We start from the raw sequence: 26,060 nt of genomic DNA, 5'->3' as shown, positions 1-26,060 counted from the left end.
TTCTGAGATTATGGAGGGGGATCTCCTGTTCAGAAGCCAGAGTGAGGAGTAGCCAGAGACCAAAGTCTCTCTCGTACGAGTCGTACCGGAGGACACTGACTGGACTTAGTACTGTGTAATGCCCAATTCCACCTGTGGTGGCACTGTGAGGAAATCGAATACTTTGGCAGAGATTCCCAGAATATAGTGGATTGCTAGAGGTTCAAGCATGGGGGACAATGTAATCAACATATTGTGAAGGAACCCTTCTAGTCAGGACTGACTAAAGCAAAAAAACGGTTTACTGTGTTAGAACATTGGTAAGAATACATAGAGATCAGAAAATAATTTCACACTACTATGGTCTGACATCCGCATTGGTACTCCATGGGTGTGTGAAAATTCCTAAGCCGGCACTCAAGGGGTCCAGTATTCGCAAGGGTCACCCAGGAGATCAGCATTCCAGGGCTGGCTGAGAAAGTTCCATGGTGGCCACCGGACCAGAAGACTGAAAATCTTTATGCTTCGCTCTAGTAAAGGCATTTTAGACTGGGAATTTCCTTAGGACAGCCCACTGAGGGATGAGGAATAACGTTAACCCGGAGAAACTAGGTGTTGCTGTGATGTAGAGTTATGTCAGATACACAAATGTCCTCCACCTAGAACACGCACACATTCCGGGATTCTTCTTGCCAACGTCATCTGTTAATGATCAGACAGTGTTTGTCAGGTAAAGGAGAGGTCATGTGGTGAGAACATTTCAGGAATGGGGCAGGTTGGTGGACATGTTCCAGGACGTGGAGTTGAGTATACTCATGCCAGCAGCCTGGATGAATCATTTACAAATTTACAATTGCTTAAATAGCTTAGTCGATCCAAAAATGGAGGTTCAGTACGGCGATGGCCATTCTCTTACTGCAAATTACAAGTTACAAAACAGGTTCTCCTATTAATTGTTATTACTAATGGGAATCATAGTATTCTGTATTAATATTAGGTCATGTATTTATCACTGACAATGCTGATATTTATTCCAAAAAATAGCAACTTAAGAGTGGCACTGCTCAAAATGAGGCCTTTACGGGACATAAAGGGAATCTGCCATCAAGATTGACATGTGATCTGAGAGAAGCATGATGTAGGAACAGAGACCCCGATTCCAGCAATGATTCACTTAATAGGCTGTGTGCCGCTTCAATAAAATCAGTGTTTTAGCAGCACAAGATTATCACTACAGGACTAGGTGTCACATGCCTACTAGTCAACTATTCCAGGTAAACTCAACCCCCATCACCGATTAGCAGCTTTCTGCTAAACAGTGCACACAAAAAGCTGCCCATCAGTGGTGTGGGAAACGTTATACAGGGCTCAGTATTCAAAGAAATGCTAGATGTCACATAGAAAACTTATCACAACTGCTGCACCCATCGCTGGAATCACTCTCTGACCCTACATTATGCTGCTCTCAGATGAGGTTGAAAAAAACCTGGTGAGACTCCATTTAGTAGGTACCTTTATTGTTCACAGTGTACAACACTCTGACCATGAGTTGGAGTTTTGCTGAAGACCAAAATCAAGAGTCATCAAGTTAGAAGTTGCCACTTCCCTCCTTGCTGCATCCTTACAAAGCCCACTGGTGACTCCATGAGGGTGTCCAATCCAAGCAATCTGTCTGGTCAACTGCCCGGAAGACATTCTAGAGAGTTTTTCTATGGACACCCTTAGGTACTTACTGGGTGTGGTAAGCGGACACTGGCTAACTTCCCTTACAATCCCCCTTCCAGATGGCAGTTTTCTGGTTTAGGACATTCACTATTTCACCCCCACCTCCTCCAAGAGTCATAACTTTTCTTTATTTGTTTGTCCAGGATGCCAAATGGGAGCCTGTTTTTTCAGTACTAAATAATATTTTTGAATGATACAGTTCAGTGAACTGGAAAAATGGGAAAAAAAATTCAAGTGTGGTAAAACTGCAGATAAAACGCAATTCCTTTTTAGGGTTTGTTTTTATGATATTCATTGTGCGGTAAAAATTACCTGGCAATGCAAGTCTCCATGTCAGCATAATTACGACAATAAGTTGTGGAAAAAAATTAATTTGTCAATTTCTTAATAAAAAAATAACATTTTGGTTGTATCGCCATTTTCTGAGACCAAGAACATTTGTAGTCTGATGAAGCGGTGTGAAAATCTGTTTTTTGGGTGTAGAGCTGACTTCTTTTTAATCCATTTTGGGGTAGATAAGATGATTTGATCACTTTTTGCAATGTTTAATTTTATTTTACCCGTTTGTGGCGTTTACTGATCGGGTTTATTGATTTTGACAGACCGGCTTTTAACAGATGCCAATACAGTGATACCACAGGATGTTTATTTATTTTTTTATTTCTTTATTTTTAATGGGGAAAGCGTGTTTTTTGTTATATTTTTCTTTTTTAGTCTCTTTAGAGAACTTGAACCATTCAATCACTTATACAGTGTCTTGCGAAAGTATTCGGCCCCCTGGAACGTTTCAACCTTTTCCCACATATTCTTCAAACAAAGATACGAAATGTAAATTTTTGGTGAAGAATCAACAACAAGCAGATTACAATTGTGAAGTTGAATGAAATTTTTTGGTTATTTAAAATTTTTGTGGAAATTCAAAAACTGAAAGGTGGGGCGTGCAATATTATTCGGCCCCTGTAACTTAATACTTTGTTGCGCCACCTTTTGCTGCGATTACAGCTGCAAGTCACTTGGGGTATGTCTCTGTCAGTTTTGTACATCGAGAGACTGAAATTCTTGCCCATTCTTCCTTGGCAAACAGCTCGAGCTCAGTGAGGTTTGATGGAGATCGTTTGTGAACAGCAGTTTTCAGCTCTTTCCACAGATTCTCAATTGGATTGAGGTCTGGACTTTGACTTGGCCATTCTAACACCTGGATACGTTTATTTGTGAACCATTCCATTGTAGATTTTGCTTTATGTTTGGGATCATTGTCTTGTTGGAAGACAAATCTCCGTCCCAGTCTCAGGTCTTTTGCAGACTCCAACAGGTTTTCTTCAAGAATGGTCCTGTATTTGGCTCCATCCATCTTCCTATCAATTTTAACCATCTTCTCTGTCCCTGCTGAAGAAAAGCAGGCCCAAACCATGATGCTGCCACCACGTTTGACAGTGGGGATGGTGTGTTCAGGGTGATGAGCTGTGTTGGCTTTACGCCAAACATATTGTTTGGCATTGTTGCCAAAAAGTTCAATTTTGGTTTCATCTGATTAGAGCACCTTCTTCCACATGTTTGGTGTGTCTCCCAGGTGGCTTGTTGCAAATGTTAAACACTTTTTATGGATATCTTTGAGAAATGGCTTTCTTCTTGCCACTCTTCCATGAAGACCAGATTTGTGCAGTGTACGACCGATTGTTGTCCTATGGACAGACTGTCCCACCTCAGCTGTAGATCTCTGCAGTTCATCCAGAGTGATCATGGGCCTCTTGGCTGCATCTCTGATCAGTCTTCTCCTTGTTTGAGATAAAAGTTTAGAGGGACGGCCGGGTCTTGCTAGATTTGCAGTGGTATGATACTCCTTCCATTTCAATATGATTGCTTGCACAGTGCTCCTTGGGATGTTTAAAGTTTTGGAAATCATTTTGTATCCAAATCCGGCTTTAAACTTCTCCCCAACAGTATCACGGACCTGCCTGTTGTGTTCCTAGGTCTTCATGATGCTCTCTGTGCTTCAAACAGAACCCTGAGACCATCACAAAGCAGTTGCATTTATACGGAGACTTGATTACACACAGGTGGATTATATTTATCATCATTAGGCATTTAGGACAACATTGGATCATTCAGAGATCCACAATGAACTTTTGGAGTGAGTTTGCTGCACTGAAAGTAAAGGAGCCGAATAATATTGCACGCCCCACTTTTCGGTTTTTGAATTTCCAGAAAAATTTAAAATATCCAATAAATTTCGTTCAACTTCACAATTGTGTTCCACTTGTTGTTGATTCTTCATCAAAAATTTACATTTGGTATCTTTATGTTTGAAGCATGATATGTGGGAAAAGGTTGAAAAGTTCAAGGGAGTCAAATACTTTCGCAAGGCACTGTAGTATATACTGCAATACAATAGAATTGCAATAGAAAACTTCACCCACAGACTGGGCTTCATGGGAGGGACAAGATGGCTGTGACAGGGGCATTCAGTGGGCTCCTGCCGGCCTTGATTAACCTGTCGGTTCCGCATATTTGCATAAAGCCGGTGATCGCGCACCACCGTTTGCTCTATTTAAATGCTGCTATCAAAGATAAATGATTAAACCACAACGATTGAAGAGCACTTCAGCCCTTGTTGTTATCCAAAAGATAGGGGAAAACTAGTGGGTTAGTGCGAGTACAATCAAAGAAACCCTCAACAATCCCAAGAACGGGGATCTGAAAAGCCCGATCAGAAGAGAGGAGCGCAGTCTCACTCCAGCTCTATTCATTCTCTATGGGAGTGTTGGAAAGTGCCCAGGACAGAGTACATTTCAGGCTCTGTCTAATCGGATGTAGAAGTGTAATATTAATACCTGATCATATTAAAGGTCACTTGACAGTGCTGAGACTGTTCTAAAATCTTAGGGTTTTTAATGTGATTATATACAGTACAGACCAAAAGTTTGTACACACCTTCTCATTTAAAGATTTTTCTGCACTTCCATGACTATGAAAATTGTACATTCACACTGAAGACATCAAAACTATAAATTAACACATGTGGAATTATATACTTAACAAAAAAGTGTGAAACAACTGAAATTATGTCTTATATTCTAGGTTCTTCAAAGTAGCCACCTTTTATTTTGATCACTGCTTTGCACACTCTTGGCATTCTCTTGATGAGCTTCAAGAGGTAGTCACCGGGAATGGTCTTCCAACAATCTTGAAGGAGTTCATCACACCTCCTCCTCCATGCTTTACGGTGGGAACCAGGCATGTAGAGTCCATCCGTTCACCTTTTCTGCGTCGCACAAAGACACGGTGGTTTGAAACAAAGATCTCAACTTTGGACTCATCAGACCAAAGCACAGATTTCCACTGGTCTAATGTCCATTCCTTGTGTTCTTTAGCCCAAACAAGTCTCTTCTGCTTGTTGCCTGTCCTTAGCAGTGGTTTCCCAGCAGCTATTTTACCATGAAGGCCTGCTGCACAAAGTCTCCTCTTAACAGTTGTTGTAGATATGTGTCTGCTGCTAGAACTCTGTGTGGCATTGACCTGGTCTCTAATCTGAGCTGCTGTTAACCTGCGATTTCTGAGGCTGATGACTCGGATAAACTTATCCTCAGAAGCAGAGGTGACTCTTGGTCTTCCTTTCCTGGGGCGGTCCTCATGTGAGCCAGTTTCTTTGTAGCCCTTGATGGTTTTTGCCACTGCACTTGGGGACACTTTCAAAGTTTTCCCAATTTTTCAGACTGATTGACCTTCATTTCTTAAAGTAATGATGGACACTCGTTTTTCTCAACTTAGCTGCTTTTTTTTGCCATAATACAAATTCTAATAGTCTATTCAGTAGGACTATCAGCTGTGTATTCACCAGACTTCTGCACAACACAACTGATGGTCCCAACCCCATTTATAAGACAATAAATCCCACTTATTAAACCTGACAGGGCACACCTGTGAAGTGAAAACCATTCCCGGTGACTACCTCTTGAAGCTCATCAAGAGAATGCCAAGAGTGTGCAAAGCAGTCAAAGCACAAGGTGGCTACTTTGAAGAACCTAGAATATAAGGCATATTTTCAGTTGTTTCACACTTTTTTGTTAAGTATATAATTCCACATGTGTTAATTCATAGTTTTGATGCCTTCAGTGTGAATGTACAATTTTCATAGTCCTAAAAATACAGAAAAATCTTTAAATCAGAAGGTGTGTCCAAACTTTTGGTCTGTACTGCATATTACAGACATACACACGACGTTGGAAAGTGACATACAAGCACCTATGGATAGAATATTTGGGCACCCAATATTCTATAATGTCTAATCGAGTAGAATTCCAGACTGATCACTTGACTTACAAGAGAAATATAGGTATGCGTTACCTTCGTTGCACAAAATAAACAATATAAAAGCTCAATATATATTTTATGGCAAGACCCACCCAATATTAATTGTAATCGGATGATCGATTAGACTATGCTTGCATAATAGGAACAGTGTAGAGTGACAGAAGCAAACTTACCCTAATTGACAGAGAACCAGTCTCCTTATTAATGGACAGATCGGCAGACAAGTTGATACTAAGGTCCATGCTGTCAGAAGCAGAGTTGCTGCCCGAATCAGAATCCCTTTTGGATCGATTGCTGAAGAAACGAGAAGGAGGAGAGTCAACGCTTCCATTGGGAATTATTTCTGCAGACAGACGATCATACTGGCTGCTCTTTGGTCTGTGGCCGTTGGAAACAGATGACCCGAGATCTTTTTCCTTGTCCAGGTTGTGACTCTCAGGCGTTGAATTATTCCTGATTTCAGGAGGCAGTAATGGGTTAATGATGATGATGTCAGGTTTCAATTGTTCTGCATCACTGAAGCTCTCTGCCATGTTCTCAGAAGACGTTACACTATCAGGTTTGCTGCTTATTGTGCTGTCTGGGCTTTGGCCATCTAACTGGTCTTTATGAGGTTTTAGACCATTGCTTGTGGGCTTGCCCCTTCCCACATCAAACGAGTACTGGCTGCCATTCTTTGCAGGTGGCTAATGTGAAGAAAATAGAACAAGTAACATTAGAGCCATGGGATATTTACCAGATACTAGATGAGAAAAACAGCATTAAGTCTAAATATTTTAGAAGTGCAGAAAATAAGTGCGACTTACAGACAGTGGGTCTGGTGACTCCTCTTCCTCCAGTTCTCCATTCTCTTCTATTTCATCTAGTACTTCAGCTTTCGCCTCTGCCACAAGATCCCGCAAAATTCTGTTGTTAAGCCCCTTGGTCAGAAATGGATGCTGGGCACCACAAAACAAAGAAGATTGAACTATAGAATATTATTATATTATTACTATTATTTATTATTATAGCGCCATTTATTCCATGGCGCTTTACATGTGATATATAAATTACTGTACAAATAGTCTTGACATTAAGATATACAACTGATAAAAGGACATTTCCTAAACTACATGAGCTCCATTTTTTAATTACCAGTTTTTCAAATACCAAAAGTCAAAGATTACAAAAACAAAACAGGCTTCAGTCAAGTCTAAAAAGTCTCATCAAAATTTATATTCCATAATCATTCTTAATTATCCATGTAATGTAGTGCAGTGTATTGAAATACTTACAGATCGCGGTCTTCCCGGACTTCCAGTGCCGCCCGGTCATCTTCTGGCTCATGAGACCTGAAGACAGACTAACAGGCTCACACAGGGGTTTGTGTATGGATCAGAAATCGCTTTCTGTTTTGAGCGTCACTTTCACTGAGAAAGCAGCACTGGTCCACACAGCAAATGATATTTGATTTGGCAAAGTGGTCACATGGGTCAGGAATGGCACTGGAAAACCGGAGAAGACTACAATCTGTAAATATTTTATTATACTTACACTACATTAAACATGACGGAATAACATTTTTTCACAAAACTTCTTTAAAGGGTAACCTTACTTTCGAGAAACTTTTCAGAATAAGTTGTCCTGTGAGTGTACATCAGAAATAATGCTAAATCTGGCCACTATAAGACTTGTATCTAGCATTTTCAACAATTTTCTTTTCTGCATAATCTCAAAGCACCACTCCAGCATTTTCTTTTTTGTATTGCACTGCTGGACTGGTGCTTGAAATGCAATTCCTCTGCCTCCGTCTCATACTCACCTGCTGCTGCGCCTTCATTGTTTTTGCAGAGTTACTCTCGTCGGCCTCTGGCGAATAGTGACCTGTTGGCAGCTCTGCGGTGCGGAGGTCACTTTTTAATACAAGTGTATGAGAGTTCTGGCTCTCAGACTTGCATTGACAGCTTGTGACATAGCTTCTGGCTACCGGCCAGTCAGTAGCTGCGCTCACAAGATGGTGAGGATGCTGGAGGGTAAATATATGACCAAGGATTGAGGACTTGCATTTAAAACGCCACTCCAGCACTGAAAAAAACCCGCTGGAGTGGTGCTTCAATTTGCAATCCGCTGGGAGAAGGCAGGGAGGAGTCTAGCTGTATACACAGTGCAGCACGCAGATTCCTGCTCTTCATTATATATTTTTTATTTTTTAGCAACAGCAACATGGAGGATATTATACAACAGCGCTAAGCTATCTGGATGTGAACCAGCTCTGGGATGCGATAAACTTGTTATAAAGTTCACCATCTTTCTATATTTACCTCTGCCTGTTTCCCCTCCTTCTCCTCCCTCTTCCATAGAGTATAATGTTCTGTGTCACAAGATGAATTTGAGAAATCTTTTCCAGTGTGCGTAACAAATTCAAGTGGCCGAAAAAGAAGTGGCTGATCGTTGGGGAAGAAAGCTAATTTTACGGGCCTGACATAAAAGGAATCGGTAACCAGATTTTTGCTATGCTGCCCGAGAATAGCATGATGTAGGAGAACAGACCCCCGATTGCAACAATGTATCACTTACTGAATTTTCTCTGCTGTAAATCTAGCAGTTATCTGAATGTTGAGCTCTGTATAACCCCCCTCTTTGCCACCACTATTCCACTGATTGGCAGCTTTTGTGTACATAAGCAGAAAGCGGTGAATCAATGGTGGGGGTATGGAGGATTACATGACAGCAGGTTTACTAGTCCTCTGGTGATAAATCACTATTATCAGCAGGAGATTATCAAAACAAGTATACTAGTACCGTAAGTGACATCGCTGGAATCATTGGCTTTGTCTCTACATTATGCTGCCCTCAAATTATGTGGCATAAACTTGGTGACAGATTCCCGGTATTGTATACAAAGTTTCTTGAAAGTATAGTTTTATTCTAAGCGTCTACATGTCTTTAAACATTATGGTCAATCTAAACAGTACATCATTCAGTATTGGAATGATGAAATTTAGATGTAAATCATCGCTCGATAATCTATATTTAATACAGGTAAGCAACTTATGAACCATTAATGTGCAAACCCATGGGGCAAAAGCCAATTTTCCTGATCATAAGGGAAAAATTCTGCCATCAGGTCCCTGCTGCACCACTCTGCCTGTGCGTCACAGTGACTCAGCACAGTAGGCGCAATGATTTCATTGCGTGAGCGTATATGTGTGCTGTAGGGCTACCAATCTGTAGGGGAACATCATATTGTGTGTGGGGCTGTTGGTGGTAATGTTTTTAAGGGCCCTCACACTGCCTTTGGGCTCTGTGGGAGACATCATATTTTTGGGGACCCTCAAACTGCATATTGGGACTGTAGGGATTATCATATGCTTGGGGATGTAGGGTCCTCTAATTTGTGGCGGGGCTGTGACTGAAATTTTGTGCTTGGGGGGGGCATCACATTGCCCGTGGGATCCATGTATTGTGTGTACATGCTCTCATTATGTAGAGGGTTATGGGGGCCCTCATACTGCATGCTGGTGCTGTAGGGGACATCATACTTTGTGGGGAGCTGTGGGTAACATTATACGGTGTGTGGGGACCTCCTATTGACTGTAGAATCTATTGGGGACATCAAATTGTATGATGGGGCAGTGAAGAATATGGGTGATATAATGCCATGCAAATAGACTATTCTATCTGGTCTGAAATTCTAGATAGATAAAATATGAAGCAGAGACAGGACACCTTGCTCAGTAGGTGGCTCAGCTTCAAAAGCTGTGGAAAAACTCACACGCCTAGCAGCCTAGCTGGGGCCAAGGAGTTTCTGGCTAGATGAACCCCTTCTGCGAGCCCAAGCTGCTTAACTGCTTCAAAGAAACCTTAGACATATGGGAGCTGCAATTTCATAAGGTGTTAACGTACGTCCTAGCCGTATACCGGTTACAAAGATCATAGGAATGTGACGAACGCCAGTCTGGGTCTCGACTAGTTATAGCTACCGGGGCTGGTTTCTCTGGCCCGATTTAATCCAGTCTCCCTATGCCCGTGTGGATAGGGGTGTCTATGTAAAACTGTGCCAAGCTGACATTACGTATCCCTAGGTGGTGTTGAACGTCACATTGGTGAAAGTGGAGATACTGTACTACGTGACCCCCGACATATTAGTGACATCAGGTGGGGCTGTGAGATGCGGTTCTTCACAGGAACCATCATGCTTTATGTTGGTATTAATGTGGCGGCATACTTTGCTGGAGGCACTGTGGTGTCATCATCATGTGCGTGAGGGAGGGACAGTGGTGGGAATTCACAGTGGGAGTATCATGCAGTATGGGGGCATTTTTTAGGGCACTATACTCCAAGGGCCATGAAATGGGTATAGTAGTGGGTCAGAACACAACGAGGCTTCAGTTATTTATATAGCAGCATAGATTCCATGGTGCTGTACATGAAAAGGGGTTACATACAAAATACAGATAGAGCTTACTGTAAACAAACTAACAATGGTAGACTGGTACAGAGGGAAGAGGACCCTGCCCTTGCAGGCTTACATTCTACAGGATGATGGGGAAGGAGACAGAAGGCTGGGTAGTTTCAGTATCTATGGGGGTGTTAAAGTGGTAGTGCGGTCATTGCAGACTGTAAGCTTTCTTGAAGAGATGCATTTTCAGGTTACATCTGAACGATCCCAATGTGGATAATTACAGAGGATGGGGGACATTCAGGAGAAGTCTTGGAGGCGATTGGGTGAGGAATGAATAAGTGTGGAGAAGAGAAGGAGGTTGTGGGAGGACCGGAGATTACGTGAGGGAAGATGTCAGGATATTAGTTCGGAGATGTACGGAGTAGACAAGTTATGGATGGTTTTGTAGGTCAGTGTTAGTAGTTTGAACTGGATAAGCTGGGGAAATGACAGCCAATGAAGGGATTTTCAAAGGGAAGAATTGGAGGAGTAGCGAAGAAAGATGGATTAGTCAGGCAGCAGAGTTAAGGACAGACTGTAGAAGTGCAAGTTTGCTAGCAGGTAGGCCACAGAAGAGGTTGTGGCAGTAGTCGAGGCTGGACATTATGAGGGCATGTACAAGCATTTTAGTAAATTGAGCATTGAGGAAAGGACGGATTCTGGAATTATTTTTGAGTTGGAGGCAACAGGAGGTGGCAAAAACTTGGATGTGTGGTTTGAAGGACCGGGCAAAGTCAAGGGTTACTCAGACAGTGAATTTCCAGAACAGGGGAATGTGTGATGCAATTTATTGTGATAGATAGATCAGGTAAGGATAATATGCAATATGGAGGAAAAATAAGGAGTTTCGATTTGTCCAGATTGAGCATGAGAAAGCGAGCGGAGAAGACTGAGGATATGGCTGATAGACACTCCAGGAATCTGGACAGCAGACAGGTGAAGTCTGGGCAAGAGATGTAGATCTAAGTGTCATCAGCGTATAGGCAACACTGGAAGCCATGGGACTTTGAGTTGTCCCATGCCAACAGCATAGATGAAGAGTAGGGGTCCTAGGACAGAGCCTTGAGGGACACCAACAGAGAAAGGGTGGGATGAGGAGTTAGTGTGGGAGTGGGAAACGCTAAATGTGCGGATGGAAAGGTATGAGGAGATCCAGGATAGGGCAAGGTCTTTGACACCAAAGGAAGAGAGGATCTGAAGTAAGCGACCATGGCCAACTGTATCAAAGGCAAAGGACAGGTCTAGAAGGAAGAGTAGGGAATAGTCTGTTATGGCTGTAAATAGTTAGTAATTTTGGTCAGGGCAGTTTCAGTGGAATGGTGGGGGCGAAAGCCAGATTGTAGCTTGTCGAAGAGCGAGCAAGATGAGAGTTGGGAGTATAGTTCAGCATGAACACACTGCTCGAGGCGTTTGGAAGCAATTAGGGGCGATAGCTGAATATAGCGGTCAGGTCGAAGAATAGCTTTTTGAGGATAGGCGTGATTGTGGCATGTTTGAAAGCAAAAGGAAGGGTACCAGAAGAAAGTGATAGGTTGAAGAGTTGGGTTAGGGATGGGATAAGTGTGGTAGTGAGGTTGGTAAGGAGGTGAGATGGGATGGGGTCAAGTTCACAAGTGGTGCGGTGTGATTTGGAGAGATGAGTGAGCTCTCCTTCAGTGATGTTGGAAAGGGAGGTTATGGGGGAATGGCATTGGTCTGGTATTCAAGGGGGTTGCCCTGCCTTGTTTGATTGATCTTATTTTGAAGTGTCAGACAAAATCTTTAGCACACATGAGGGAAATCAGAGGGGGCAGTGGAGAGTGGAGGAGGATGTTAAAAGCATTGAATAACTGTTTGGAGTTGTAGGATAAGGAAGACACTAGGGTTGTGAAGTAGGCCTGTTTAGCAGATGTGTTTTTTGCCAACGCCGCTCTGCAACCCTGGACACTTGCCAAAGCTTTTTAGTGAGGTTATTGTGAAAGTTTTCTATTGATTCGTCACACTCTGCCATGCATGAGAGGGGCAACAGCGTCAATAGCTGAAGCGAGAGTGGCACTGTGGAAAGCAGTGGCTTGGTCTGTGTCATCAAGTGAAGATATGGATTCCGGAGTTAGAATAGAGTCAGAGAGTGTGCGAGTGTTTAGATGTGTTAGTTGGTATAATTACTGTGTACCTGCTGGAATCCGTGTCATCCTCCCTGATTTTAAAAGTTGGGTTGTATAGCCCCGACAAACTTTTTTTTTTTTTTTTTTCTTTTGCAATGAGGCACCATGATTTCTATATCGTCTTACTGCTTTCTATAGTCTTACTGCTCTTACAGTGAAAACTCTGCTGTTGCAAAAACCTTCTTCCGCTCTCATGTTCACAAAGAATGGATGGCGCGGTGGGGCACTTGTGGTCACTGCTTTCTTACAAGACATTTTACAGCTTTGTTTCTGGGATAAGTGGGGTCCCCCATGGCCACGGATAACTGTGAGGCTATGTGCACACGTTCCAGATTTCCAGATTTTTTCGGCGGTTTTCCACGGCAAAAACGCTTAAAAACGCATACATTAAGCATCCCATCATTTTAATGCATTCTGCAGTTTTTGTGCACATGTTGCGTTTTTTTCCGCGATAAAAATGCATCGCAGAAAAAAAAGCAGCATGTTCATTAATTTGGCAGGTTTTTCGCGGATTTCCCACTATTTAATGCATTGGGAAGCGCCGGGAAAAAATGAGAAAAATCAGCACAAAAAAAAGCGCAAAAACCGCGAGAAAAACGCATGCAGATTTCCTGCGGAAAAAGTCCGTTTTTTGTCAGGAAATTTCTGCAAAGATTCCGGACGTGTGCACATACCCTTAATGTGGGAAATAAGCTACTGAAGTATGCCCATGCAGTGTGTAATCTTGACTTGCACGACAGCCATGATGCAGCAGCTACTTTATCAATACATAGCAGAGACTCTGACTAGAGAATGCTACAGTACAAGTTTGTGTTATAGTCACATATGAAGAAAAGATCCTTGCTGTGGGCAGTAATTTAAGACAAATATGAAAATATCCATTGTAAAAGTAATTCAACAATCGATGTAAACGTGAAAGAGCAGAGAGCAAAAATATTTGCAAAACAGAGTTATCTTCTTGATAATTCTCATTGTTAGCAGAAGGAGCTTGGCTCACCTCCAGGAGCTGCACGGAGCTTGGCCTGGTCTCTGGATTCTTATCGAGAGCCTTTTTCAGGAAGTCCCGGAACTCCTGAGACCTTTCGACAACACAACAGTTGATGTCATTACAGATACAATATGAGAGGGACACGTAGGAAAAAAACATGAAGGATTTATTTTCTTCAATTACTCATTTCCCTAGCAGATTTGGCAGGGGTTCTGATCGGCACTGTTGAGATCAGGGTCTCGAAAGAGCGGACAAGCATCCAAATACCAATTGTCTAAGTTTATAAACGGAAGCATCTAATATATTTTTAGGAAAAGCCTGTGCAGCTCTATGGAGACACATGGTTAAAAATCGTGGAGAACATTGTTTTTAAGTACTGGAGTACCATTTTTATGCAGACAGTACGCTACAAAGCCCTGGTGCTTGTCTGACCAGCAACAATCACTAATATGAAGCAGATTTCTTAAGACTCAACAAAAAAATATGTTCTAAACAAAAAGAAAAATGCCTGGAATGTCTTTAATGTTTTAAGCATGCAAAGTTGGAAGTAACTTTTGATGGTCATAAACGAAAGCCAGAAATCTTACCACTTTGACTGAGAAGACAGTGTCGGTGGGTCGGATTTGGCAATTTTCAAAAGCACCCGCATAGGGTTAAGTTCATGATGTGGTGGCTCAATCTGAGCCATTTCAATGAGCGTTATTCCTAAAGACCAAATGTCAGCTTTGTAGTCGTATGGAGCATCTTTCATCGTCTCGCACATCACCACTTCAGGGGCCATCCTGGGAACAGAAGAGGAAATGTTTAGAAAGAACAAGACTATTCTCACCACTTGTGTTAGGCTGTCTTCACTGAAGAGGCAGTGAAAAGGGGAATTGCTGTGAAAATGGGAAATATGTTGATGAAAAACATTCCTCTTACATCTGGATATCAACATGCTTTAATACACTGTGTGACATTCAACATTCCGGTCTTAAAGCTGAAGTCACTAGTAACATTTGCCTCTCTTCGCTCTGCATTTCTTCACGAATCGGATCGAATATTGCAAAACATTTCTATTCACTTTAATGAGTTTGAACTTACTACCAGTCACAATCCATAGATGGAAGAAATGCTAATTCTGGGGGAAAAAAATGAAAACACCTTTCTTCGCTCTTCAACAACCCTTTTAGCGGTGCTCAGAGTGGAACAAGCATAGCACTGTCCACGGATATTAGGAAAAGCATCCAAAGAAATAGCCCTTTGGTGCACTTTAAATAAGGCTCCTCATTCTAAGCATACCTTTACCCTTATACCAAGATAGTTCTCCGCTTACATCAGAGCTACATAAGGAAAACATTCAGCAGCACTATAAGCATACCCTTGTAGAGGCCACAAAAGTGCCAATATATACTGAACCATAAGCCTCGTGTTAAAAAAGAAAAAAAAAAAAGAGGGAGGACTGTGATTGAAGATATACCGTAAATACTCGTGTAGAAGCCGATTTTTTTCAGCACTTTTTTGTGCTGAAAACACCCCCCCTCAGCTTATACACGAGTCAATGTCCCAGAAAGATGGCGGGGGAGCAGCAGGTCACAGAGGCAGGAGCCGGAGGCTGCAGCTAAAGCCTGGTCCCACTGCTAAAGAGAAATGAATATTTAATGCACTGGCAATGAATATTCATTTCTCTTATAGCGCGCACAGCTACAGCGGCAGCTGCCAGTTTCCAGCAGCGGCCAGGCTAGCACGGGTGCCCACACATTAAGGTAATGAATATTCACCCCTCCACTCCCATAGGCGTGGAGAGAAGTGAATATTCATTACCTTAATGAGCGGGGACACGTGATCGCTCGGCTGGAAGAGCTCCTGGCACTGGAAGGAGATGCAGAGAGGGCACGCAGGGAAGGTAAGTAGGATGTTTTCATAAGACCCATGCGTACAGAGACAGGGGATAAGGAGCCATGCATGCAAGGATAGGGACGGGGGAGCCATGCATACAAGGACAGGGACGGGGGAGCCATGCATACAAAGACAGGGACGGGGGAGCCATGCATACAAGGACAGGGACGGGGGAGCCATGCATACAAGGACAGGGACGGGGGAGCCATGCATACAAGGACAGGGATGGGGGAGCCATGCATACAAGGACAGGGATGGGGGATCCATGCATACAAGGACAGGGACGGGGGAGCCATGCATACAAGGACAGGGATAAGAGGACAATGCATACCTGGGCTTATACTTGAGTCAATAATTTTTCCAAGTTTTTTGTGGCCAAATTAGGTGCCTCGTCTTATACTCTAGTCGACTTATACACGATTATATATGGTATATCCCCCTTTTTTTTTTTCAATTTCATTCATATCCATAGTGTTTTTTTTTAGCTCATCCAGACTTAAAAATTGCTCAAAGAAAAAATTTACTAGATTCCTTTAGAGCCAGTAAGAATTTGCCATATTTGAATTTATTTCGAAAGGACACACAAAAAAAAATCTCGTAGCACACACATCCTTCTTTGGCATTTTTGATTATGACATACCAGGCATCTGTAGAGGCCTCTATGTTTTATCACCATGCACACAATGATATAGAACATGTGTCAACTTACCAGTAAGGGGTCCCAATGAAGGAGTCTCTTCTCTGCAAGGTTTTTGAATTTTTTGCCGAGACACCAAAATCCGCTGAAAGGAGCAAAAAAATAAAAATAAAATAAATAAATTTGAGGCTGTTGAATAGAAATGGCCAATTATAAAGGGTTTGTCTTGTTAAGATAATTTCTGTTTGATTAAATCATATGTACACAAGAGGAGGGTCCTCATCTGGTGACCATCAACTGGACAATGACAGCTGATCTGGATAAGCAGATTCTGACCTGGTGAACTTAAGACGAACATCTACCCAATTTATCCTGTATAGGCTACTGCCAAGGAAATGCCATGCCCAACTATGGCTCCCCCTAGTGACCCTGGCTGTTTTCACAGGGAGCTAATCAAACTGGGGTCACTTTTCAGAGATGAGGCATAGACATACCAAGGCACAAGTGGGATTACTAAACAGCAGTGCAAATTGGTCACAAAATAGTCATAGAAAAATGTCATCTTTAGACTCCATTCACACCGGCATCAAGGCTTCTCTACATCGGAAGGAGCCATGACAGCCATGCGGGATACTTATTCAAATGGATACTGAGAAAACTTGTTTAATGGAATCTGGAAGGATTATGTTAGAGGTCAGTATTTTTATATATATATTTTTTAACGACGCTGAGGAAGACTGGGCCACTTAAGCGGTCAAATGTACAGGAAACCACAATGGACCCAGCCTACAAAAAATGGGGAACTATGGATTATGCTAGCACAGTACTGCAGTGAGAAAAATAAAAACACACTTATACCTAAATGAAAAGCAAGACCGGCTTTGCTCTATTTCATCTTGCTGAAAGTTGAAAACCATGTCATAAAAATAACTAATGGTACTCATACCGAAATCCCAAAAGCCTAAAATGAGAGCTTTATTATTTCGTATTAACTGCAGATATTCGTTTAGCACATTTGCCATGGCAGCTCTTTACTAAAATACATTTCGATGTTAGAAGACCTCATTCTGTAGCTGCAGAAGCAGCGTTACAGCCGACAGAGTAATAACACTAGTGCATGGTTAACTCAGAAGTTTATGACCACAAAAGCCTCATGATTGTTGTAATGCACAACAGTTCAGCTTCCGTGAGCCACCATCGGCTGACTCGACAGTTTACAGTTCGCTTCCGCAGAAGTGAGCTGCCAAATCACTGCATGTGCTCATATAGAAATAACATAACTGTGGCGCAAACCACACTGGGCAACCACGACTGCCAAGATGGTGTCTGATGGAGATAGGACATGCCATACTCAATACAGCAGGTGCAGGATATCTCCATGCCTCAGTCTATCCTGCTCTTCATTTCCAGAATATTAGTAGCCAAGAATAGAACACTACACTCTCCACTGGAACATTTACAGTTAAAAAGTTTAAGTCTGATCTAGGACTTCTACAAGTGCCCGTTTTTCCACACACAGTAGACATTTACAGTTTTCACTGCTTTTCAACAGTTCTCCAAAAACCATTTAATTAAAAAGGAATTTTAATTAAAGGGTTTGAATGCCCTTTAAAAAAGCATACTTGCCTTCTGGATTGTCAGTGTTTTGAGAACTTTGACCCTGACAATCTTGGGACACGGTTACTGGAACCTTAGCAGTGAAGCCCAACAGTGGAAAAAAAAATGAAAGCACTAGGTCTAATGTTATTCAATAAGGCTCGTCAAATGCCCATGTGAAAAAAGCATGCATACTGTGTTCCATATTTCAGAGGTGAGCAGCCTTTTCCATGGGTGCGCAAAAAGTTTTGTATCCCATATGGATCAACTGTATAGCATCTGATTTTTACAGATAAATTGGAAGTGTTTAACACAGAAAACTGCATTTGCTCTTGAAAATTGTAATAACTGATGATGTATAAAAACAGATGTCACGAGGGCTGCATACGAACAACAATACAGATGGAAAATTATCCATTTTTTGGGGATGAAATTTGAAAGATTCTTGTGAACTTAGCCTAATAGTCCGTGTTCTATGAGCTGGTGGGAGGAGAATAGCTGCTATGATATCTCCTATACACAGATATGACGGATTACCGCTTTTATTTAGTTTCTAAAGCACAGAGGCAGAAGCTGCAGCATGGAAGACCATATACAGCAGCATGGGAGATGATATACAGTAGTACTAAGCTCGGAATCCAGTACAGAAGTTAAAGCATTTACTAGAAGCTGTAGCAAGACCGGCCTGTGTCACAGATGTGTTCTCTTAAATTTCTATTGCGATCTTATGGCCAGAATAGCAAAGCATACAGTACTGGTGGACCCATGAGAAGGCAATGGGATCCATCATAGAACAATGACAATTGTTCCAGCACATCTGTCAAGGTTTCCTTACTCTTTCCTCCATACCCTTTATTTTGTACTTCCTAGAAAATGTACTTTCGGGGGGGGGGGGGGGGGACCAAAATCAGCACCAAACATGCCATCTCATCACGGCTGGGATCAATGGTGTCTTTTGAAAAAACGCTTTGCTGCCCCCACCCCATTGCTTCTCGCTCGGTTTCCCTAAGAATACATGCATGGACAGAAGGCTAATTTCTGATGATTTATTGGAATAAGACCACCCTTCACATGGTTTCTCTGGTTAAAAATGTTCTCCAAGAATGTAATAAAATAGTCCCAGTCAGACAAGTGATACCAGTGCCGCTAGAGATGGGCCCCGGTTTGAAACACTTGATGGAGGCCACTTTATTGGAGAACCCCTTCAGATTCTCTACATTCCTATTTGAAAATCTGTGGTTACAGACAATACAGGTTGGTTTTTAGTGGTCCGCTACACAGGAGCCATCACATCATTTACTGGTAGCTCTATACTTTGATATTTGCACATTTTTATACAAGGCTTTATTGTTTCAGACAGCATTTTCCAGTGTGGTATTATATAGGCTTTTTACCAGATCACATTGTTGGGCTTTTGGTTCCAGCTTGGAGTTATTTGTATATATGATTATGTAACTGTCTGATTGACCCCATCTTATTGTGATGGTCCCCTTTGGTGTGTCCAGCTGCATATCTTGCACTTTTACTTGTTTTTATTGGAGTTTTATCTATTTAGACCTCTCATTCTTGTACTTTTTGTCTTTTGGTAGTTGTAATCTATGGGGAAGGGGGCACGTTTGGCATTTACAATAAGATTGTGATTAGTGCTGCCTGCCCGATGTGTTTATGTCTCTGAATGTTATGGTACCTTTGACACTTAATCACTACACTACAGAGGGCAAAATGTATTGTCCCAACGCAGACAGTGCTACACAGAGAAGGACATTAGTTAAAGTTTCTCGCCATCACTGTCCTCATAAGGCTGACAATAAGTCTCATTCAAGAAGCACTTCTATGTATTATAGTATTTTTATACTTAAAATGTTCTGAACAATATGCATTTAAAGGGGTATTAACTTGTCTCCCTAGGTCTCTTACTTCCTCGTCTCTGGCAGGGTCCCGGTGGCTGCATGTTCCGCGGCTGTTAGGCAATCTCTGAATGTCTTGCGACGGCCATGAAACATACTGCCGCAGGGACTCGAACATATTAATCGAGTACACCCAAGATACTTGGATAACACGCTTGCTCATCACAAGTTCTGCTATAACACATCCTGCCATCAGTGATTTGGTCTCGATTGCGCGCACATTTTCACTGTATTTAACAGCAACAACAAAAAGCCCTTCTTTACAAGTTCTATTTGAGCATTTGTTTTTAGATACCATTGTCAAGGGCAGAATGCCCAACCATCACTCCCACCTCTTGTAGTTTAGGTGATGGACAAACAACCTTTAAAGTAACTCTGCAGTAGGATTTATTTTTCGGGCCATGTACAACTCGTTACAGTGAAATGGATCTGTGTTGCACCTCTTGGAAGGAGCCATATTCTGAAAAAGCAATACATACAGCAAGTGAAGGTGCATGAGGCATTTTTTACACTCACAGATTCACATGCATGGTCTGTGGGGCATCAGTCTTTAAGCCATGTATTGCAGATCTGTGTCCTTATTTTAGGAGACTAGTGACCAGCTCTACACACTATGTTCCTAGAACTTCCTCTATGCAGGCAAACTTTGAAAAAGACAGAATAAACAAAGATCTGTTGCTTTAAGGCATTACAGTATAAGTCTGGAATAGCAGCCGGAAAGCTCTTTACAATGTGCTGGTAAATTAATCGGATTCTGACACTGCCATTTTAGGAAAACCTCAAAGGTTCTCCCACTAGATCACTTCTACGTGCCTCCACATAACATACTATTGAGCTCTGCACAGACTCCGCAATGTGCATACACAGGCCAGAGATCCCGCGCTATCTGCACAACAGTAACCTACACATCCATTTTACTGATAAAGATCTGGTCCATCTTATGTCTGGGGTCAGACAACAAATGCTTCATAATTGTGGGTATCAGACAGGAGCAGGGAAAGTAATCCATCAGGAATATTTTCTCCTTCATTGTTTGCGTAAGAAGAAATTAGGCTTGCTTTATCTGCCGTTACACAACGGAACAAAAGTTCCAAGTACTCAATGGGTCAGATTTACTAATTTCTATGTCATACTAACTTTTGCCCATAGTTAGCCATGTGTAAAAAAAGCTAAAAACAAAAAAGAAACAAAATGAGCTTTACTTATCCTCCCCAGGTCCAGCGCGGTGTCTCCACTGCTGCACTGGTCTCTTTTGTTTGGTTCCAGTGATGAGGTCATGTCAACAGTGCTGCAGCCAATCACAAAGCTCAGTGGCTCTATCAATGTAGACGATTACAGTGGACAAACCCTTAAAGAGAAACTTACCCGATACATGCTGCTTAAACTACGGGCAGCATGAATTAGAGACTGGCTGCACAATTGCTGCCAGGTATGTTTTTTCCTGAAACATTTCGGCATTTCAAAAGGAAACGGTTTGAGGCCAAGGACGAGATTAGTACAGCTCCACCCCCAGCTGGCTTCTCCCAGCAGGTGACTGATAGGACTTTTGCTATGTGAGAGACCAATCACCTATAGATGCATTGTGAAAAGCCAGCTGTGTGCAAAGCCGGACTATGCTGGTCTTGGATCGATAAACTATATATTCTCTGAAACACAGAAGAGTTGTAGAGAAAAATATACCTGGCAGCAATTGTGCAGCCAGGCTCGGATCCATGCTGCCCGCGGTATGGATCAGCTTACATGTTCCCTTAAAATTGCCTATTGAGGCTGGTTCTGTAGCTATGTACTTGCTGGTTCTGTAGCTATTTACTTGCTGGTTCTGCAGCTATGTACTTGCTGCAATAAAAATGTATTCTTGTATTATTTAAAGAAAAAAATAACAAAAAAAACACTAAACCACTTGAATGAAAATTAGCTATCCAGTAGAAAGTTCTAGATAGCACAATAGTAACAATAGTCTTTGCTGGTTAAGGACTAGGGGCAGGAGGAGGGAAAAAACAGAGAAAAAGTTAATTTAAAAAAAAAAAAAAATCTACAGTCTTGTACTGAACTAAATCAGTTCAAAGTACCATCACCTAGAGATTTCAGGGGGGTATTTTTGGACATTTTTTCTTCGAGAACAACAGAACTGAGGACTAAAGAATTTCCATAACAAACGAGTCCTGAAAATCTGGCAGAACAGCTCCTGAACAAGACGTTTCGGATTTCTAGATTTTCATCTTGATCTCTATCTTACAGTCTCCAACTATGGTGCTGCGCGCAGACTATCTGGGCAATTCCTGTTTAGCATTTGCCAAGTGGTGGGCCTCACAGGATATTTTTTACTTCCACTAAAAAGGATTAAACCTAAACGAATAGCCTCCTGGCATGAAAGTAGTTCTTTGATTGCATAAAATCGCGGCACTGCAGAGCGGAGCCGTTCCAAGCAAGAGTATTAAGTCGGTCACATAACAAATGGCCACTCTGAATGCCGTGTTTGTCTGAGAGATGGGAATTTAACCTCGACTTCAGCAGAAGTAATGACTATGCAAGATACATTGAAACACTGTTGTAGATAGCTAAAAGGTCTACAGTATATATAAATATGGCCAGCAATGCCAATGCTGCATTATGGTGGATTACACTGTACCCAAAAATTACCAATGCAAATAAACAGACACTTTCCAACAGTTGTCAGTCTGCAGAATTCTCATCATGTGCTTTTTTTCTTTAGTAGAAAAGTTGTATACACAAAGTTAAAACGGGGATTTCTGTCCCAAACAAGTTAACGCCCATTCATAGGATAAGCGATAACTTATTAATGGGTAGGGGTCCGACCGCTGGGACCTGCACAGATTAGCAGAACGGGGCACTTTTATCCCCATTAGAATAGAGCAGAAGGTGCATTTTCTACCGCTGCGCCAATCTCTCTCTCTGTGGGGCCACATAGATATACTTTACTATTTCTAGCTATCCCATAGAGAATGAATGGAGCAGAGGACATGCAGCCAATCTGCCACTCCATTCTAAAGGGGATAAAAGTGACTCATTAGGGGAAAAAAAAAATTCATGATTTTGACAAATGTTGTGGGTCCTGGTGGGACCGAACACCATTTTTAACCTTATATTCTTACAGGTAATGGACTTAAAAAGGAAACAACTGATACATGCTGCCTGATCCACAGGCAGGCTACATGATTTTAGCCATATATGTTCAATTCTGAAACACTGCGGCGTTTGAGAAAAATTGTTTAATAGCCGCTGGGGACCTAGCTACATGGGAGACTAGTTGGACAAGTGGGTAACTAGTGGGTCTCATCTTGAGTAATAGTTCTCTCCCTATACACAGAGGGAGAGACCCGTCACTCAGGGCAGTGGGCAGGGAGAAGCCGCCAGGTACCTGCATATACGACTAGTCTATATTGCAGCTTGGGCCTCTGACTATTAAACTATTCTTTTCTATTAAATACCACAGCACTTCTAAGTTAAACATATATGGCTGAAATCATGCAGCCAGTGTCAAACATTCTGCCCCTGGATAGGCCACCATGTAGCAGCTGTCAGGTTCCCTTTAAAACAAATTATTAATGGAGGTATTGCTTGGGTTTTCTTAGTACAGTGTTCCTTTAACGTGAACCTTCAGGAGAAAGAATAAGGATTATGGTGCAAGTCATTGAGAAGATTTAGCAAAGGTATATTGGAGTCATAAAATCAAGCACCAATATCTTCAACAAGATGGGATTCAAAGACAAGAAAAGCACCTCTCACCCAGCTTGATGTCCCCATCTTGTGTCAGAAGAACATTCCCCGCTTTCAAGTCTCGATGGATGATCTTCATGCTATGAAGGTACGCCAGTGCTTCCAACATCTGTCTGCATATGGCCTGGATCTGATATTCTGTCAGCCCACGATCCAATTCTGTCAGCAGAACATAAACCACAAGAATCAGTCACCCCATCCAAATTTTAACCACATGCATATGAGAGCAAAACAGGAAGCATTTACAAAAGAATAATTAAATCCGAACGATGGTACACAATATAGAATTGGTTGTATAGCAGATGGAAGGGTCTGAGAGTTCCTTGCTATGAATGGAGATTCAAAAATTGTGAAACAACTCATTGACCAATGCAGAGGAACATGTAAAACGTTCTGTCATATTAGCATAGAACAGAAGACAACATTGGTGTGACTTTTATGTTATTCCTTCCAAGCAATCAGTGCACGTTAATTAAGTGGTTTCTGATCTTTAAACTACATGTAAAACTAAGCACTGGAACCTGATTAATCAACCAGGTTTTGAGTGGCAACGATTCCCCAGCTTTGTCCTTACGGGATACACTGCTCTCCTTTGCAGTAAAGATACAGTGGCTTGCAAAAGTATTCGACAACAGTATTTCATGCTTTGCTACCTCACAACCTGGAATTTCACAGGGTTTTTTCGAGGGTTTTGATCAGTTGATGTAAAGAACATGCCTACAACAGAGAATACTTGGTTTTCTTTTTATTGTGGTGCAAACAAATGGGACAAAATAATTGAAAACTTCAGTGTGCATTACTAGTCACCCACCTAAAAAGTCAGTGCTTTGTAGAGCCTCCTTTTGCAGCAATTGCAATTACAGCTGCAAGTTGCTTTGGATAAGTCTATGAGCATTCGACTCTGATTTTTGTCCATTCCTCAAGGCAAAACTGTTCCAGCTCCCTCAATTTAGATGGTTTCCTCTGGTGAACAGCAATCTTCAAGTCTGACCATAGATTCTCAATTGGATTAAGGTCTGGGCTTTGGCTAGGCCACTCAAAAACATTGACACACCTCATCTTCAACCACTTGAGTGTTGCTTTAGAAGTATGCTTTGGGTCAATGTCTTATTGGAAGGTGAACCTCTGTCTCAGTCTCAAATCACTGACAAACAGGTAGGTTTTGCTCTAGAATATTCCTGTATTTTGCACCATCCATCTTCCCCTTGACTCGGACCATTTTGCCTGTCCCTGCTGTCGAAAAACATCCCCAAACATGATGCTGCCACCACCACCACATTTCCCTGTGGGGATGGTGTTCTTGGGGTGATGAGCTGTGATGGTTTGGCGCCAGATAAGGTATTTACCTTGGTGCTCAAAAAGTTCAATTTTGGTCTTCTCTGACCACAACACCTTTGTCCATTCATTTGGGATGTCTCCGAGAGGTCTTTTGGCTAACTCAAATTACACTGCAGCTCTTTAAGGTTTACCTTTGGTGTCTGTGCTACCTCTTGGATTAATGCCCACCTTGCCTTGACTGAGAGTTTTGGTGGGCAGCCCTATCTTGGCTGATTTGGTGTGCTTCCATGTTCTTTTCATTTGATGATAATGGATCTAATGGGCTCCGGGGGATTTGGATATTTTTTTTTTATTACCCAACCCTGACTCGTACTTAACAACTTTGTCCCTGACTTGTTTGGAGATCTCTTTGGTCTTTATGGTGATGTTTGGTTAGTGGTGCCTCTTGCTTAATGGTGTTGCAGCCTCTGTGGCCCTTCAGAAAAGGTGTGTATATACTGACAGTCCATGTGACACTTCGATTACACACAGGTGAACTTCCTTTCCCTAAGCATGTGACTTATGAAAGTAATTACTTGCACCAGAAATTTTAGGGGCTTCATAGCAAAATTTAATTTATGCATATTTTTTCTCACTTGACCAACTCAGACTATTTAGTTGCGGATGCATCGCACACAAATCGGATTACAAAAATATTTAACCACAGGTTGTAATGTAACAAAATAGGTAAAAAGCCAAGGGGGAGGGGCGTGCAAATACATTTGCAAGCCACTATAGGCTAAGTGATGAAAGTTTTCTTTCTCTTTTTGGTTTTCAAACAGAAGTGATGAAAGTCATGTAGCTCATCTTACCCATAATTAATTAAAAAACAAACAAACAAAAAAAAAATATATATATATATATATATATATATATATATATATATATATATATATATATATATATATATATATCTATCAAGTAATGAAGGTTCTCTGTCTATCAATGTTGTGTATGTAATTAAATGAATTAAACGCTGCTGAAGTGAGTTGCACAGACAATGTAGATTGCAGGAGAGGGATCGGATGAGTGCTGGAAACTGCAGAAGACGGCAACCGATAATTATTTTAATGCAGTCATTTAACATATGTTACTGATTGTTAATGGACGGGAAAAAAAAACAACAAAAAAACAAAAAACACACAAAGCTGGAGTTGCACTTTAAATCTAAAAAAAAACATACTGTTGGCAGAAGATGATTAAGTTCACATTATAATGACAGTAGAATTTCTGGAATCGATGACACTGGATTAATAAGTTATTTCAGCAATGAGGACTTCATTCTTGAATCACAAAACAGAATTGTGGGCGTATTATTTCATAGAAAACCATTTGTGTGGAAAGATAAGGCATACATACCTAGCATTACTGCATCCACCGCTCCACCTTGACAAAACTCGATCATGATCTGGAAAAC

The 26,060-nt window shown here is 41.7% G+C and overlaps 1 protein-coding gene across 1 annotated transcript in view; it reads right to left on the bottom strand.

The window, feature by feature from the left end:
* The window catches only part of STK10 (serine/threonine kinase 10), a 134,166-nt gene that overhangs the window by 33,675 nt on the left and 74,431 nt on the right, over positions 1-26,060 (bottom strand). Inside the window, exons 3-9 of the mRNA XM_077265783.1 lie at positions 26,003-26,051; positions 23,336-23,485; positions 16,158-16,230; positions 14,158-14,352; positions 13,580-13,661; positions 6,822-6,953; positions 6,189-6,701 (exon numbers count right to left, since the gene is read on the bottom strand). Of these exons, the coding sequence (XP_077121898.1) occupies positions 6,189-6,701; positions 6,822-6,953; positions 13,580-13,661; positions 14,158-14,352; positions 16,158-16,230; positions 23,336-23,485; positions 26,003-26,051 (1,194 nt within the window). The remainder of the gene's footprint in view (positions 1-6,188; positions 6,702-6,821; positions 6,954-13,579; positions 13,662-14,157; positions 14,353-16,157; positions 16,231-23,335; positions 23,486-26,002; positions 26,052-26,060) is intronic.

Source organism: Ranitomeya variabilis, chromosome 5 (genome assembly GCF_051348905.1).
Source record: "Ranitomeya variabilis isolate aRanVar5 chromosome 5, aRanVar5.hap1, whole genome shotgun sequence".
NCBI lineage: Eukaryota > Metazoa > Chordata > Amphibia > Anura > Dendrobatidae > Ranitomeya > Ranitomeya variabilis.
This window is presented reverse-complemented; position numbering and strand designations above follow the sequence as displayed.